The following is a 14,832-nucleotide window of genomic DNA, read 5'->3' as shown; positions in this document are numbered from 1 at the left end:
TACACCTAGGAACTAGATATAATCAGAATTCAGAAGTGTACACTAATGTTATTGTTTTACAGTAGTCCACAGTTTGAAAATGGCAAAGATTTGACTTCAGAGAGTGCATTGCATGCATTGTGCCATTTTGTAAACATGCAGTGGGGAACAAGCCACTTTAGCGCCGCCTTAGCATAAAAAAATATTACGCTATGTCAGTGCTAAGGTGGAGCTAGGGGCTCTTAAATATGCCCTTGGTGACTTAGATGACTTAGGGGAGGCTTACTCTAAGGTACAAGAAGCAAAGCAAATTGGTCTGGCTGGGACAGCTAGGCTACTGCCCTTGCTATTGCGTGTTTCCTTTGATTGGTTTTAGGAATGCATACCAAAGCTGATTCAAAGATGGCCATCATTACACCACATGAATGTGTTCACACAGGTATATATATACCAATGGTTTTTGTTATACATCGCCAAAAACATTCATAGGCGGCCACTCATGCTTGTGCGTGCATGCTGGCCCTCTTCGAATGGTTTCTAAAGAAAGCATTATAAAGGTGATTAACTATGTGAACTTGCACCGACGGCCATCTTGAAGTTGTTTTAACTTCCATTTAAAGATGGGTGATGCCTGCAGTGCCTGTGCAGGCTGCAGGCAGTAGCAGTGCCTGTGGAGTTGCCATCCTGGCAAAAGAAATATATATATTTTTTTTTAAAAAGAACACATTGGCCCATCAGTTCATGCCACTGAAGAAGAGATCATTTGTGGAACATCTGCACATTATGCAGAAGGAAAATTGTATTATTCACAGTGAGCATAGTCAATGTAAATATGGTGCCTTCAAATGCAGCACTTAGCGTGGAAGGGGCGTGCAATGGGTATTGCTGTGGGCGTCCAAAGCAACAACCATTGGATTTTGACGCTGCCCCAGATTTACAAGAAATCATGAATCTATGGAAGTGCCAAAATCTAACGCCACCCCAGGGGTGTGTTTGTATGGCGCAACGAGGAGAAATGCTTTCATTTACCCTTGTTTTTGCTCTTTCTATATGTGCTGCATTCTGCAGCACACATGGAAAGACAAATTGCCGTTGAAGATTGTTTTTGTGCAGGAAGTTGTTCCTTCCTGCACAAAAAAAGATCTCCCCCGCAACACAGTTTATTTGAGGTAGCTTTAGGTAATTCACTTACCTTTAATATAAATCTTCTTACTGACATTAATGGCCTTCTCATGGGACACAGCTTTAGTCATCATGCTATGAGTACATATGCTGCTTTGCTCATTACTCCATAGCTATTTGGTAAGCCACTTGTTTAAAAGATAAACCCTTGCGCCTTACGAGGCTTTCACTTTTTCTTGAGCCACTGAATCAAACATTTTGTCTGGCAGTCAGGTAAAGTTAATCCACAAAACCTTGGATGTTTTGTGAGGTCAGTGTAGAAGGAAAGTAATGTTTACCTAAGGTGCTGCAGAGTTGACTACGTAACATAGAATTGTACGGATCATACATATACAGGGTGATGCGTTCACGTTCATTTACAGACGTTACTCTTACATTAGCAGCCCCCGTTGTGCAAATCCACTGAGCCCCCCTGCAGCCCCAGACATGGGGTTAGTTGTCCAGGTGTAGGGCAGCAGTTTCCAGTGTGTCCCCCTGATGCCATAGTGAATTAACCAGACTACTGTACAATTATTACCTTCCTCATGGTTCCTCAAGCGTTACTACTAACCACCTCGAAACTTTTGACTACCGTTCTGCTGTTTCCTCTTCCCAGCCCTGTCTCAAAACCGGAGTAATAAACAGGGAGCACCTTGCAGTCAAATGAAAAAAATAGTTTGCACATTAATGTGCACCCATGTAGCTTGGCTATTGTGTAAGGCAAATGCCTATGCTAATACACATTTCTGCTTCAACCTTAATTCACATGTTTTGTACTTCGAAGTAATCAATGATTTTAAGAAGTGCTTTTACATTTCGTACCAAATACTGTTTAATATAGTTATTGCAGAAAAGTGAATCTTGGCACGGCGCCCTTGACGTGAACCTAAGGGTCAGATTTAAGAGCCCCATGGCCTCTTTGTGCCATATTAACATCCTTTTTTTAATGCTAATGTGGCCCAAAGAGGCCAACATCGCTACACCAAATTTACAAAGTGGCACTATGCATGCATTGTGCCACTTTGTAACCCTTTGCGCTACATTATGCCTGCACCAGGCATAATGTATGCAAAGGGGGAGTTCCCCCGGTAAGGGGGACGAAAAAATGGTGCACAGAAATCTTAGAGATTTCTTTGCATCATTTTTTTCAGCACTTTTAACGTCTGCTCAGAGCAGGTGTTAAAAGGAGGCACACCATTGTTTACAATGGGCCTCAAAGGGCTTTGCAGGATTAGCGTAAAAAAAATTACGCTAATCCTGCGAAGCTCCGAATTAGCATAAAAATTGTTGACGCTAGTTTCCCTAACGACCGCCATGGTTTGCTGTACCTTAGATACGGCGCACACATGGTGGCATTACGGGGGCGCTTAGGGGCGCAAGGAAAGTGGCGCTGCACTTTCCTTAAATCAGGCCCTAAATGTTACATGTGGGCAGCAGTGTGTGCGTGCACAATCCACATATGGCTCTCTGGAGCATCACTCCGCTCCAGGAGACCTGCAGTTTAAAGGCACGACAGAGGCATAAGTAAGGAAAAGTACCTCAGCCATGTAAGAACACCTATTTTTATATATTAATAAGTCACATACTAATATGTACCTTTTAAGACCACAATAGGAGATACCTAATATGCAAAGCAAGGCCCCGATATATGAAAAAGTGTGCCCTCGCAGTGATTGAATGCCAAAAAGCTGTTTCCACTGTGATGGTTCAGCTACATTTACCATGAAACAGGCCTGCTGTGAAAGGGTGCCATTGCACTGACTCCCGTTAGAGCAGCAAAGGTAGGGATCTCAAAATACCACTAGCTGCTCTCGTCCAGGATGTCAAGGATCATGATCACCGTTCCCCTGGTGGGGCCGTGGTCAACCCACCAGAAGCTAAATAAGGTCTGAATCCCTAGGGTAAAATCTAGGACTGGGTCAACTTGCTTGGTATAAACAGCTTCCATATTTCGCTGGTCAGCATAAAATCATGCATCAGTGAGGCCAAATAATTACAGTTGTTTTCAATGCTGCTTCAACAGTCAAGGAACTTTTTGCCTTAACAGATTAGAAAAATCAATCTCTGATCCATCTCCAATTTTAATAATTGTGATGTCTTTTTGTTTCTGTATTTTATTTCTTTATGATTTTAAATTGGTTTCGAAATGTAATCGTGCTGTGTACTTAAATTCATAATTGTTGTACTGCTTGAATTTTTTCTTGGCAGGTGCCTGCTGCTTGTGCCATTGTTACCAGGGGCTAAACACTATGGGCCAGATGTAGCAATATACCAAATTGCGACTTGCAATTTGCGAGTCCCTGCGACTCGCAAATTGCAAGTCGCAATTTGGTATGCAGAAAGGTGTCTCAGACACCTTCTGCGAGTCGCTATGGGGTCGCAAAGACCCACCTCATTAATATTCATGAGGTGGGTCGCAATTTGCGCCCCCATAGCGACTCTGGGCACTCACGGGGATGGAGGCCTGCTGGGAACAGCAGACCCATGTCCATGACTGCTTTTAAATAAAGCAGTTTTTTGTTTCCAAGTGTAGCCCGTTTTCCTTAAAGGAAAACGAGCTGCACTTAGAAAAAAAAAACGAAACCTTTTGTTTCGGATTTTTTCAGGGCAGGCAGTGGTCCCTTGGACCACTGCCTGGTCTGAAAAAATATTTTTGGGTCCAGTCACAAAGGGGAAGGGGTCCCATGGGGACCCCTTCCCGTTTGCGAGTGGGTTACCATCCACTTCAAGTGGATGGTAACTGCGACTCCATTGCAAATGGAATTGCATACCACTGCGACTCGCAAATAGGAAGGGAACACCCCTTCCTATTTGCAACTCGGAAATGCATTTTGCGTGTCGGTTCCGACTCGCAAAATGCATTTCTACATAGCAAACACGCATTTGCGACTCGCAAACGGCGACTTTCACCGTTTGCGACTCGCAAAGTGTTTGCTACATCTGGCCCTATATCCGGAGACTTATTTGAGACTTAACCAAGATGTATTTATCGAGTTTGTAAGGGTCTTCTATTCTTAAATTGATAACCAACTTTCTGAGTTACTAAAAATATGAATAAACATGAACATCCATTGAGATGCATTTGATTTGAAAGTGTATAATCTCAATAAAATACAGTAAAAATAAGGGACACAAAGAATACAATAAGTATATAGTTAGAACGAATTTTAAAATATAACACCCCATCCAAATAGGAAACATGTGGGAAGTATGTACCAGCAGAAACAGTGAGTACATTGCCATACTCTGTGTGCAATTTTAGCCTAAAAGGCAGCATTAGGCAATTTTATTTTCATCACTATGGACAATGACTTCAGTGTTTAATATTCTGAAGTCCCCGCTAAGGTTCATCATGTAGAGAAGTGGTTGTTGTTAGATAGTCTCAATCCAAGGTTGAAGAAGTGATGACGTTTGTTGCTATTGCATCCTAGCACAAGCGGATGGAAGCCTCTGTAAGTACAAAGGGCATGGAAACATTCAGGTGAATAAGGCTGACGTGAGATCTCAAAGTTGCACCAAGTCCATGTCCGCATGTCAGAGGCAGGAATCTCAGTTCTTAAGGCACACTTGTTGACAGAGTGTATGCAAAAGGCCAGGGAGATCCTGTGACATTTAAACCACTAACATTTAATCTCAAACCTAGAAAAAAAAATGTTTGTGTTAAATGTAACACAAAACAACATTGTTCAAAGGATTTTTCAAAGCTCTTTGGTTTGATCTTTAATCATCAATGTTACCAGGAAATACAGGAATATATACATTATCCTTGTATGTATCACGTATTATTGATACATAAAAATAAATGCAATGCATAGAATTTTTATTTGTGTGGCTGTTAGATATCTTACCATGATACCTTTACAATCTGGTGCCCAAACTGATTTATTTCTGCTTTCAACTGGAAGTCACTCAAACATAGTTTAAAAATGGTTACTGTAAGCGCTTCTGTCTAACCAATCTGGGTTCTATGATGTGAGTACATAATTGTTATGTTGTCAGCTCTTTAGCTTTTAGAAAAACTTTCTAAAAATTTAAAATCGTTTTTGGGATTTTAGGCAACTTCCAAAAATCAGCTAATGTCTCAGCTACCAAATGTGCAATCACCCCTTGCGATTGAGAGTTGGGGCGAAGTTCTGGATTTTGACAGTGAGGCATCAGCTGATGCCTTGGGTGTAAACCTATGACTGGCAGCCCATCCACCAAAGAATAATGTTTGTCAGCTTGCCAGCCATATTTAGGGTAGTTGTCCCAAAGTGGTTATTTCCTGTTCAGGAGCTGCCAGTGGGTGCATTAAGCATGGTGGCAGCTCTGTAAACATTTACAGCTTTCAGAAGAGCCATCGTGGTGGTAGATTTGCTGAAGACACAGAGATATTTGACTGCCTGGTGGGGATCTCTAAGTATGGTCGGTGGTTCTGTGTTAGAGAAGGAGGGGCAATCATTTTGCATGGTGGGCCACGAGGCTGTCCACCAGTCTTGTAATTAATAAGGTGGATGGATGACATCGAAAAGTAGCAGTTCCTCTTTCTCCAAAATCATTGTTCCCCCGCTCTCTCGTATCAGGGGAACACAACAGCAAAGTCTCTATTTGTTCCACTGGCTGAAATCTTTGACTGATAAACTAAGGGCCACCATTCAATGTATGTCAGAACATCTGTCACATTTAGGGATGTCCCTCTAACATATGTTTCCTGTTCGGTTGTAAATAGGAAAGACTGGTGAACCCAACCAGGAAACAAGAGTATTGATGCACACATGCTGGGAGAAATCTCTCAGTACCACAGGGCCATTATGTTCTACTGTTTTCCCTTAGCAAACTACCACTTTGCCAAGCAGGTGCATAAACCATGGCTCCTGTACAGCAGAGCTTCAATGCCTTGGTTGAACTGCCTCAGCTCTACTTAAGGTAAATGTTATGGGGTCAAAAAGGGGGAAGCAATTTCTGCCAACTACTCGATCCTGGCCACACGAGTATACACCCACCGAGCTAAAAGATGTCAAAGACAAATACCGTGAGCCTTTAGCCCCCATTTTTGGCTCGGCTGATTTAATATTAATATTGATCAAAATCGCACATGCTGACCAGGCCTCAGCAATTATACGACGATTTACAGCGAACCATAGATTTGAAGGCGTATCTGATTAGAAGACCCTGATCCTTCACTGGAATCCACAGGTGCATCCTAACAGAATATCCCCAGTCCTGATGATGACCCTCTATGGATTTATGTCTACAAATGGGGTCGAAAACGTTGACATGATTCTGAATGTGGATTAAAATTCTAAAGGAATTTTATGTGACTTCAGGGCTTCCTGGATTGACGGAGCCGTTAGAAGTCCATATTGTTCTTAAACCACCTTCTGTACATATTGTATATATCACCATCACTTCTTCGCACAATATTCACCTTCACTGCGTTTTTACTATCAGGAGCACCTACCACCAAAAGTAAAGTTCTTTCTTGTTGCAAAAAATGTATAATACATACTGCTGAAAATCTTGTTTGAAAAGAATGAAAACAATAAAACACAATTGAAGCAACATAGATTGGACATACATAATTACCTAATCAATAAATTACTGTGGAAGTCTAGGAATACTTCCCCCTTTTTGACCACATAACATTTACCTTTGTTCATTACCCTGGTCAAAAGGGTTAAGAGGGTATTGCCTCGTCTTATACAACTCAGCTCTACTTAAAAGCACTGTGATCTATGCCAGCCTGTTATAGGTCTTTATGTATGACTGGTGGACCCTTGCAAGGTAGACGAGAAAATCCCTCTGAATGTAAAACTGTAATTCACATTTTTCTGTCTCACACCAAGTTGGGTGTGGATCTTGTCTGCAGTTTCTAATTAATCCCTTGTGTGCCCTGTTCCCTGCTGCACATACAAATATAACAAAACCCTAGGCCTGTTGTCCCTCACAGGCCCTTATGTACAATGCAGTCTTCATAGTATTGAATCAGGGGACGGTGTACAATAACACTGGCCAGCCTACCATGTGTGCATGTCTAATGCTGTGATAGACAGTGCTTTAGTTTTCTGGAATTTGCAGCTGTGTGCAGTGTCATTCGTGTTTGGGTGCTGGTACTTATTTTTCAATTTTTTTATTGGACTATGATTCAGTGCAAGAGAGAAAAAAGGAGAAAGAACAAAGAAGTACAGATAAGTAAACAAGGCCCAAGTGAAACACAGAGATGAAAAATACCCTGCAGCAATGAGATAAAGAGACAAGAAGTGTATGACAATGGAAGAAAGAAAGAAACTTTAAATGAAATCTAACCTAGGCAACCCTTGTAATCACCAATTGCCAGCATTTGACCATGCTGGTAGCGCACCCATAAGAAAAACGTGGGGCATTTCATTTTTCTTCAAATTAAGCACAGTTAATGATGATCCCAAATACAAGTATATCATCCACTGTCTCCCCACAAAGATTTCTTTAAGAAATAGGGTGAGATAGGACACTATTATAAACTACCATTTATATTAATCATTGTTTTTTAACTGTGCATGGTGGCAGACATGTTGTTTCTAATGTTAGCTGCAATGTGACATATTTATAGTGCCCTAGCGCTACCTTACGCCGCATTAATGTAATTTTTATTTACGTTAATGTGGCCCAACAAGGCCAAAATCCCCGCAACCCTTTGTGCTACATTATGCCTGCCCCAGGCAGAATGTATGCAAATTGGGCATTCTCCTGTCAGGGGAGCCGACAAAATGGCATAAGGAAATCTATGAGATTTCCTTATGCCATTTTATACGGCACTTTTAACGCCTGTAAAGAGCCCTTTCATTCTTTAGAATGGGGCCCTATGTACTCTGCAGGAGTAGAACCAATATTTTGGCGTTACTCCTGCAGAGTACATCAATAACGTCATGAATATTGACGCTATTGCCCCCTACCCTTCGCCATGGTGCGCTGTATTTTAAATACAGCGCACACATGGTGGCGGTAGGGGGCGCTAAGGGGCGCAGGGAAATTGGCGCTGCATTTGGTGCAGGGCCACTTTCCATGAATCTGCCCCGTGATCACCATCATGCAGCAGTCCGGTCTTAGAAACAAGGACATGAACACTTTAATTTTCAACTATGCAGTGGTACCTTGAGAACAATACAGTGATAATGTCGCAGTACCATGTTTGCCATTCTTTGGCATTTAAAAGCCTCTATCCCTGATCGCTGCATTGCAGTTTTCTTTTCTCTAACATGCCTTTGTTTCTATAGCTTTACCACTTCACTTCGAATTCACTCTCATTTCATCATATTTAGTAAAATATTCATGAATTTCTCCCTTAAGCACCTCTAGCCATACTTCATGGCCTCTTGAATAATTAAGAGGCCTCTGTTCGAGGATTGCAGCTAACCTCTCTCAGTTGTCCAGCACTCAGTTGCTTGGTTTGTTTGCTTATGTGTCTTCAGTGACCTTTAGGACCTCGTATTTAAATTGGGGAAATAGGTCTTATGTCATTCTGATGGAAGAAGTGATTCTCCCAGGGGACCTTAATGAACACAGCCCAGTCTTTGCAAACTACACACTGAAAACTATCTTGTGTGTGTATGAATACCAGGGATCAATAATTCATGACCAAAAACTCATCTAGGTGGTAAAAATGTAAAACAGTCTCCAAACATAATACTGAAAAGCACATGTTCACGGTGCAATAGAGCAGGTTAAATCGATCTTGTTTGTGGCTTTCTGCAGAGGATACGACTGCCTTCTTTACTGTGTTCTACCTTTTCGGTCTTTTAAGTCCCCATTGTCCTATTTAACTGAAAGGAAAATTACTTTTGTTGTAGTGATATATTTGACCAGGGGTCCTTGCAACTCTGATCTTAGGTATTAAGTCTGCCACGGGAAGTGATTGGATACTTTATTAGTGATTAGCCTGGTGTTAAGGCATTCTTCAAAGGCAAAGGTTGTGTTTTTAGAGTTTACTTTTCCTAATGAGTGTGTGACTGCTCACAAAGCAGTTTCTTTTCTCTTCCCATGAAACTTAATAGCCTCTATGCCCTGAACCCAAAGTTTGACTCTTACTGGGTTGACACATTCTACCTCCTTGGAGGAAATGTTCAAGCTCCCTTTGCCTTCAGTAGCTGACCACTTCTTTTAAAAGAGGTTGACACTTTGGGGAAAATGTATACTTCGTTTGCGCTGGATTTGCGTAAAAAATTTTTTAATGCAAAGCTGGCACAAACTTAACTCCATACTTATATTTTGATGCTAGACTCGTCTAGATTCAAAATATTGGAGTTAACGTAATTTTTTGCCTGCGGAAAACTATCTTGCAGGGTAGGCGTTCCTGGGCAAAAAATGACTCTAAGGCCTTTGCACCTTATTGATCCTCCCATACGGGAGGAGGAGGGCCTTAAATAATGGCACTAAGCTTGTTTAGCACCATTATTTAGCGCCTGGGTCAGGGTAACCGTTAGGGGAGCTGTGGGCCATTTTCTATGGTCAGAGGCCATGGAAACAGCCCACAGGTGCCCTTCCCTGCACCTAGGGACACCCCCACCCACAGCTGGAGGACACCTAAGGATGGGGGGACCCATCCCAGGTAAGTCCAGGTACTTTTTTTTTTTTTAAGTGCCACGGGGGGCTAACTTGGGCCCCCCTACATGGCGCTGTGCCCAATGACCATGCTCAGAGAACATAAGTCCCCTGGGCATGACCATTGGGCAGGGGGGCATGACTCCTTTCTTTATTAAGACAGGAGTCATGTCTATGGGGGTTGTGCGTCAAAAAATGACGCTAGTCAGGTTAGAGTAATTTTTCTGACTCTAACCTGACTAGCTCCATTCTTTGATGCACAACCTCCTGTTTCCCCTACGCCTCCCCCACCCGGTTAGCGTCATTTATTTTGGCGCTAATCGGGTCTTACCTCTAGCAAGCGTCTTTCCTTAAATATGACGCCCAGCTAGCGGCCAGGCATAGCGTTAATCGGCGGTAAACTTTTTGATGCAAACCTGCGCTAAAGCAGGTTTGCACCAAAAAGTATAAATCAGGGCCTTACTGTACTGATCACAATGATTGTTTACTATTTGCCATCTGGTCCCTGTACCCGGGATTAGAGATAAAAGATTCCCTTGGCTATGCCTGGATAGTTTTCCTTTACACTGTCGAGAAACAATGGATGCATTTCGTCTGGGTATATTTTCAGGCTGCAGATGTTTAACGGTGACCTGTTGGCTGGACAGGTCAGCAGAAGGTGTGCTCTCTTCTTCCAAGTTAGAGATCCATAAGCTAGGTTTAGACATTTCTGCATGCGTGATGGGAAGCTCTTAACCTTCAGCACAACAGCCCCTATGTTGGTTGCACTTAAAGCCAAAGAGGATGCTGACAGGCATCACGTTTGGTGCACCTGATCGAAAGCGTTTTGTTTTTCAAACATACTTCTAAAGCAGGAATTTGTTTTTGAAAAACAAATAAAATACATTTCTCTGAGGCCCAGTAAGATTCCTCCCTGGGCATCATGGACATATATATTTTGTAAGGGCTATTGGATGATTTCCCTGCCTGGGACTACCACACCACACATGTTGGCCCATTGCAGGACAATTTAGTGAACAGATTCCTACCCTTTACAGAATTGGGAAACCATCGCTATGGCCTAGCATCCCAGTGGTGGACTGCACATCAAATCAAGCATTTCCTGCAGCAGAGACAACAGAGACTCTACTGTCAGAAAACCTGTGGCACCTCCACATGTATATGTGGGAACGGAAGCACCAGTGCGGCTGGGCACAGGTGATCTGTCAATTAGTAAGAGCTAATTTCACATTGAATGTGATTATCTTAGTGTTGCATAATAATGATAATTGTTCACTGCTCCATCTTTGAATGAACTAGATATGTAATTAAGGGCCAGATGTATCAAAGGATTTTACCCATTCTGTGTCTATGGGAAAAAAGCTTTAGTACATACGGCCCTAAGTGCTTTGTATGCTACAGGACTGGAGTACATCGAATTTTGCTTGCAGTTTTACTCTTATCGTTGTTCATTTTTGCTCCATTATTTCCTTCTTATACACTAGAACGTCTCTAAATTATTTTGCTATTTATGTTGTCATCTGTCTAAAAATACGTGTTCTTGCTTCATTGCTACTTCTGCTTTTTGTTCTTGTACTATTTTGTCCCTAATTGGTCATTTGTTAACATTGTAATAATACATTGCAGTTACCCACCGTGCTTTATAATATTGTTTTCTAACTTTTCACAGCTCTCACCAGAACTCTTGTAGTATAGGATTTAAATCTGTGTTCTTTTCTTTTTTTCCGTAGGACCATCCAGCAGTGGCTCACTCGAGTACAGTCTCTCCTGTACTGCAATGAAAATGGTTTCTGGGGCACATTCCTGGAGAGCCAGAGGAGTTGTGTATGCCACAGCAGCACTAGCCTCTGCCAGCGACCAATCCCCTGCATCATCGGTGGCAACAACAGCTGTGCTATGTGCAGCTTGGCCAACATCTCCCTATGTGGTTCCTGCAACAAGGGCTACAAGCTGTATCGAGGCCGCTGCGAACCACAGAATGTAGACTCTGAACGCAGTGAGCAGTTTATCAGCTTTGAGACTGACCTGGACTTTCAAGACTTGGAGCTCAAGTACTTACTCCAGAAAATGGACTCACGACTCAACATCCATACCACCTTCATCAGCAATGAGATCCGTCTTGATACCTTTTTTGATCCACGCTTGCGAAAGCGTATGTCTCTCACCCTCAAAAGCAACAAGAATCGAATGGACTACATTCACATGGTCATTGGCATCTCCATGCGGATCTGCCAGGTCAGGAACAGCAGCCTGGATCCCATGTTCTTTGTCTATGTTAATCCCTTCAGCGGTAGTCACTCGGAGGGATGGAACATGCCGTTTGGAGAACATGGCTACCCACGGTGGGAGAAGATGCGCCTGCAGAGCAGCCAGTGCTACAACTGGACTCTGCTTCTAGGCAATCGTTGGAAAACCTTCTTTGAGACTGTCCACATCTACCTACGTAGCCGGACCCGCCTACCTACCGTGCTGCGCAATGAGACCACTGGTCAGGGCCCAGTGGACTTGTCTGATCCTGCCAAGCGCCAGTTCTATATCAAGATCTCTGACGTGCAGGTGTACGGGTACAGTCTGCGTTTCAATGCAGACCTGCTGCGCAGTGCTGTGCAGCAGGTCAATCAGTCATACACACAGGGTGGTCAGTTCTATTCCTCCTCCTCGGTCATGCTGCTGCTACTGGATATTCGGGACCGAATCAACAGACTGGCTCCCCCAGTAGCTCCAGGGAAACCTCAGTTGGACTTGTTCTCCTGTATGCTCAAGCACCGGCTGAAGCTGACGAACAGTGAGATCATTCGGGTAAACCATGCCCTTGACCTGTACAACACAGAGATCCTGAAACAGTCTGACCAGATGACAGCCAAGCTGTGTTAACACCAGCACTGAGACAATCCACAACAATTTCTTGTCCTGTACATGACAATTTGTAAAATGTAATTAAAATATAAACAAGTGAGAGGGATGAAAACCTTTTGGGGAGGGGAACCTGAAGAATTCTAGCAGCTGTATAAAAACTGTTGGGCATGTTTGTTGTTTCTTTACTCAACCATAAAAAATGCTCACACCAGCTGTGTGCCCTTCCTTTGATTGATACGTTGGTTCAATGCAGGTCTTTGTTAAATGCATGGAAGTGAAGTGCCGGCAGAGTGTCTGGATCCATCTACAGGCCTACTGAAATTCCAATCAATCCTACAAGGCACTACACTGGTATGATCACTCAAGAATTGCAATGTGGTAATTTGGATTTCTAAGATGGCTTTAGTTAGTGGTGTAGATTGATACTTAACAATCTTTAAGCTGGCTGCTTTGGAAAAGAAAACGTAAATTGTCTGTGGGTACTTAGGCAAACAGAGAGAGAAAGAGAGGGAAAGAGAGCGAGAGAAAAACACGAGAGAGACAGAAAGAGAGAGAAAACTGTGACTTTTTACGCAGCAAATATAACTTTGATTGATAAGCTATGCAACCATTTGGCCAACACGTTTTTGCTGAACTTTAGGTCATGACGTGTTCAACTTGGATGAGACTTTGCTCCTGTTCTAGACTGGAACAAACAACCCAAGCATTCCTGAGCTTTTTGTACCCGGAGGGGCATATATACGAGCCCCTTGCACCGCCTTTGCATCACTTTTTATAATACAACAGCGGCGTAAACCTGAAAATCATATCTATGAGGCCACACAGAGCCACTTTGCTTGGCATTGAAAGGCCTCTTAGGTATGGAGTAACGGAAGGCAGTGCTAAACGCTGTGTTGCCTTACCATGTGCAAGGGATGAGTTCCATGGGCGTAGCAGTGGGTGTTCCCATGCAACACCCATGGATTTTAATGCATCCACAGATTTACAAGACATTGTAAACCTGGGGATGCGCCAAAACCTTAAACCTCCAAGGACTGGTTTTTGCAAGAAGCTGTCCCTTCCTGCACAAAAACAATCCTGCCTACAATGCATACATATAGTGCAAGGGTGCCTGGGTTGGTGCTAGGCTGCCAAAACAGTGCAAGCGAAGTGAGAAAGGCCAGAAATGCACAGTATGCCGTAGCTACAGAGCATTGCTGACCTGCCCTTTCCCTTTGACCAGGACAGAGCAACAAGATGACTTGTTGCGTTGCCCTGTCCTACCTCAAAAGCCCATGAATATGACCTAGAGTTGCCATTATTTAGGTGTGGTAATACTCCAGTACCAAGAACACAGAATGTGACAATATCTCACCTTAAAACTAACCCACATGTGATTGGCCACTTAGGGGCATATTTACAAGCCCCTTGACCCTAAAATAATTTCTATGAGACCACACAAAGCCACTTTGCGTAGCTTGCAATAGCCTCATAGATATGGAGTAAGGCAAGGCAGTGCAAATCGCTGCATTGCCTTATTCTGCACAAGGGATGCATTCCAGGGGCGTTGTGGTGGGTGTTCCCACTCAACACCCATAGATTTTGTTGCATCTCCAGATGTGCAAGACCTTGTAAACCTGGGGAAGCGCCAAAATCCTATGCATCCCCAGTGGAGGTGCAATGAGGAGAAATATCTTTATTTTTCCTTCTTTCTTTCACTTTGTATGTATGTTGCACTCTGCAGCACACGTAGAAAGAGGAACATGCCTCCCAGGATTGTTTTTGTGCACGAAGGTGCCCTTTCCTGCACAAAGACAATCCTGACTACAACGTAGACACCCTTGCACCCTGGTGCAAGGGTGCCTGAATTGGTGCTAGGCTGCCAAAATGGGACCAGTGCAGTGTGAAAGGACAGGAATGCGCTGTATGCCATAGATATGGTGCTTTCCTGCCTTTTCCCTTTGACACAGGACAGCTCAGCAAGGTGACTTGCTGCGCTGCCCTGTGCCAAAAGCCCATAAATATTAGCCATAATGTAAAACTGTCAATGCCCTTGTCTTATCAAGCTCTAAACTCATTCTGGAAGTGAGCACACAGTACTACACAGGATGGAACCTCGAAGGGCTCAATGATTGGTCCTATTTTTAGAAATAGAGCAGAACTCTGCAGCCATCAACAATTAGCAGGTAGTTATTATGTTTTCTTTATTCCTTCAACAATGGGAACTGCCATATAGCGCATCAATAGCCAGTCCCGGCCGCCACTCAACAGTACTTCTGCTCATATAACATGGAGTGGAAT

General features: G+C 43.1%; 1 protein-coding gene across 1 annotated transcript in view; it reads left to right on the top strand.

Moving 5' to 3' along the window:
• Nucleotides 1–12,763, top strand: part of BRINP1 (BMP/retinoic acid inducible neural specific 1) — a 352,354-nt gene extending 339,591 nt beyond the window's left edge. The window contains exon 8 of the mRNA XM_069241525.1: nt 11,427–12,763. Coding sequence (XP_069097626.1) covers nt 11,427–12,570 — 1,144 coding nt within the window. The 3' untranslated portion in view covers nt 12,571–12,763. The remainder of the gene's footprint in view (nt 1–11,426) is intronic.
• Nucleotides 12,764–14,832: the final 2,069 nt, after the last annotated feature.

This window comes from Pleurodeles waltl, chromosome 6, assembly GCF_031143425.1.
Source record: "Pleurodeles waltl isolate 20211129_DDA chromosome 6, aPleWal1.hap1.20221129, whole genome shotgun sequence".
Lineage (NCBI taxonomy): Eukaryota > Metazoa > Chordata > Amphibia > Caudata > Salamandridae > Pleurodeles > Pleurodeles waltl.
Note: the sequence above shows the minus strand (reverse complement) of the source record. Positions and strands in the feature narration are given on the sequence as shown.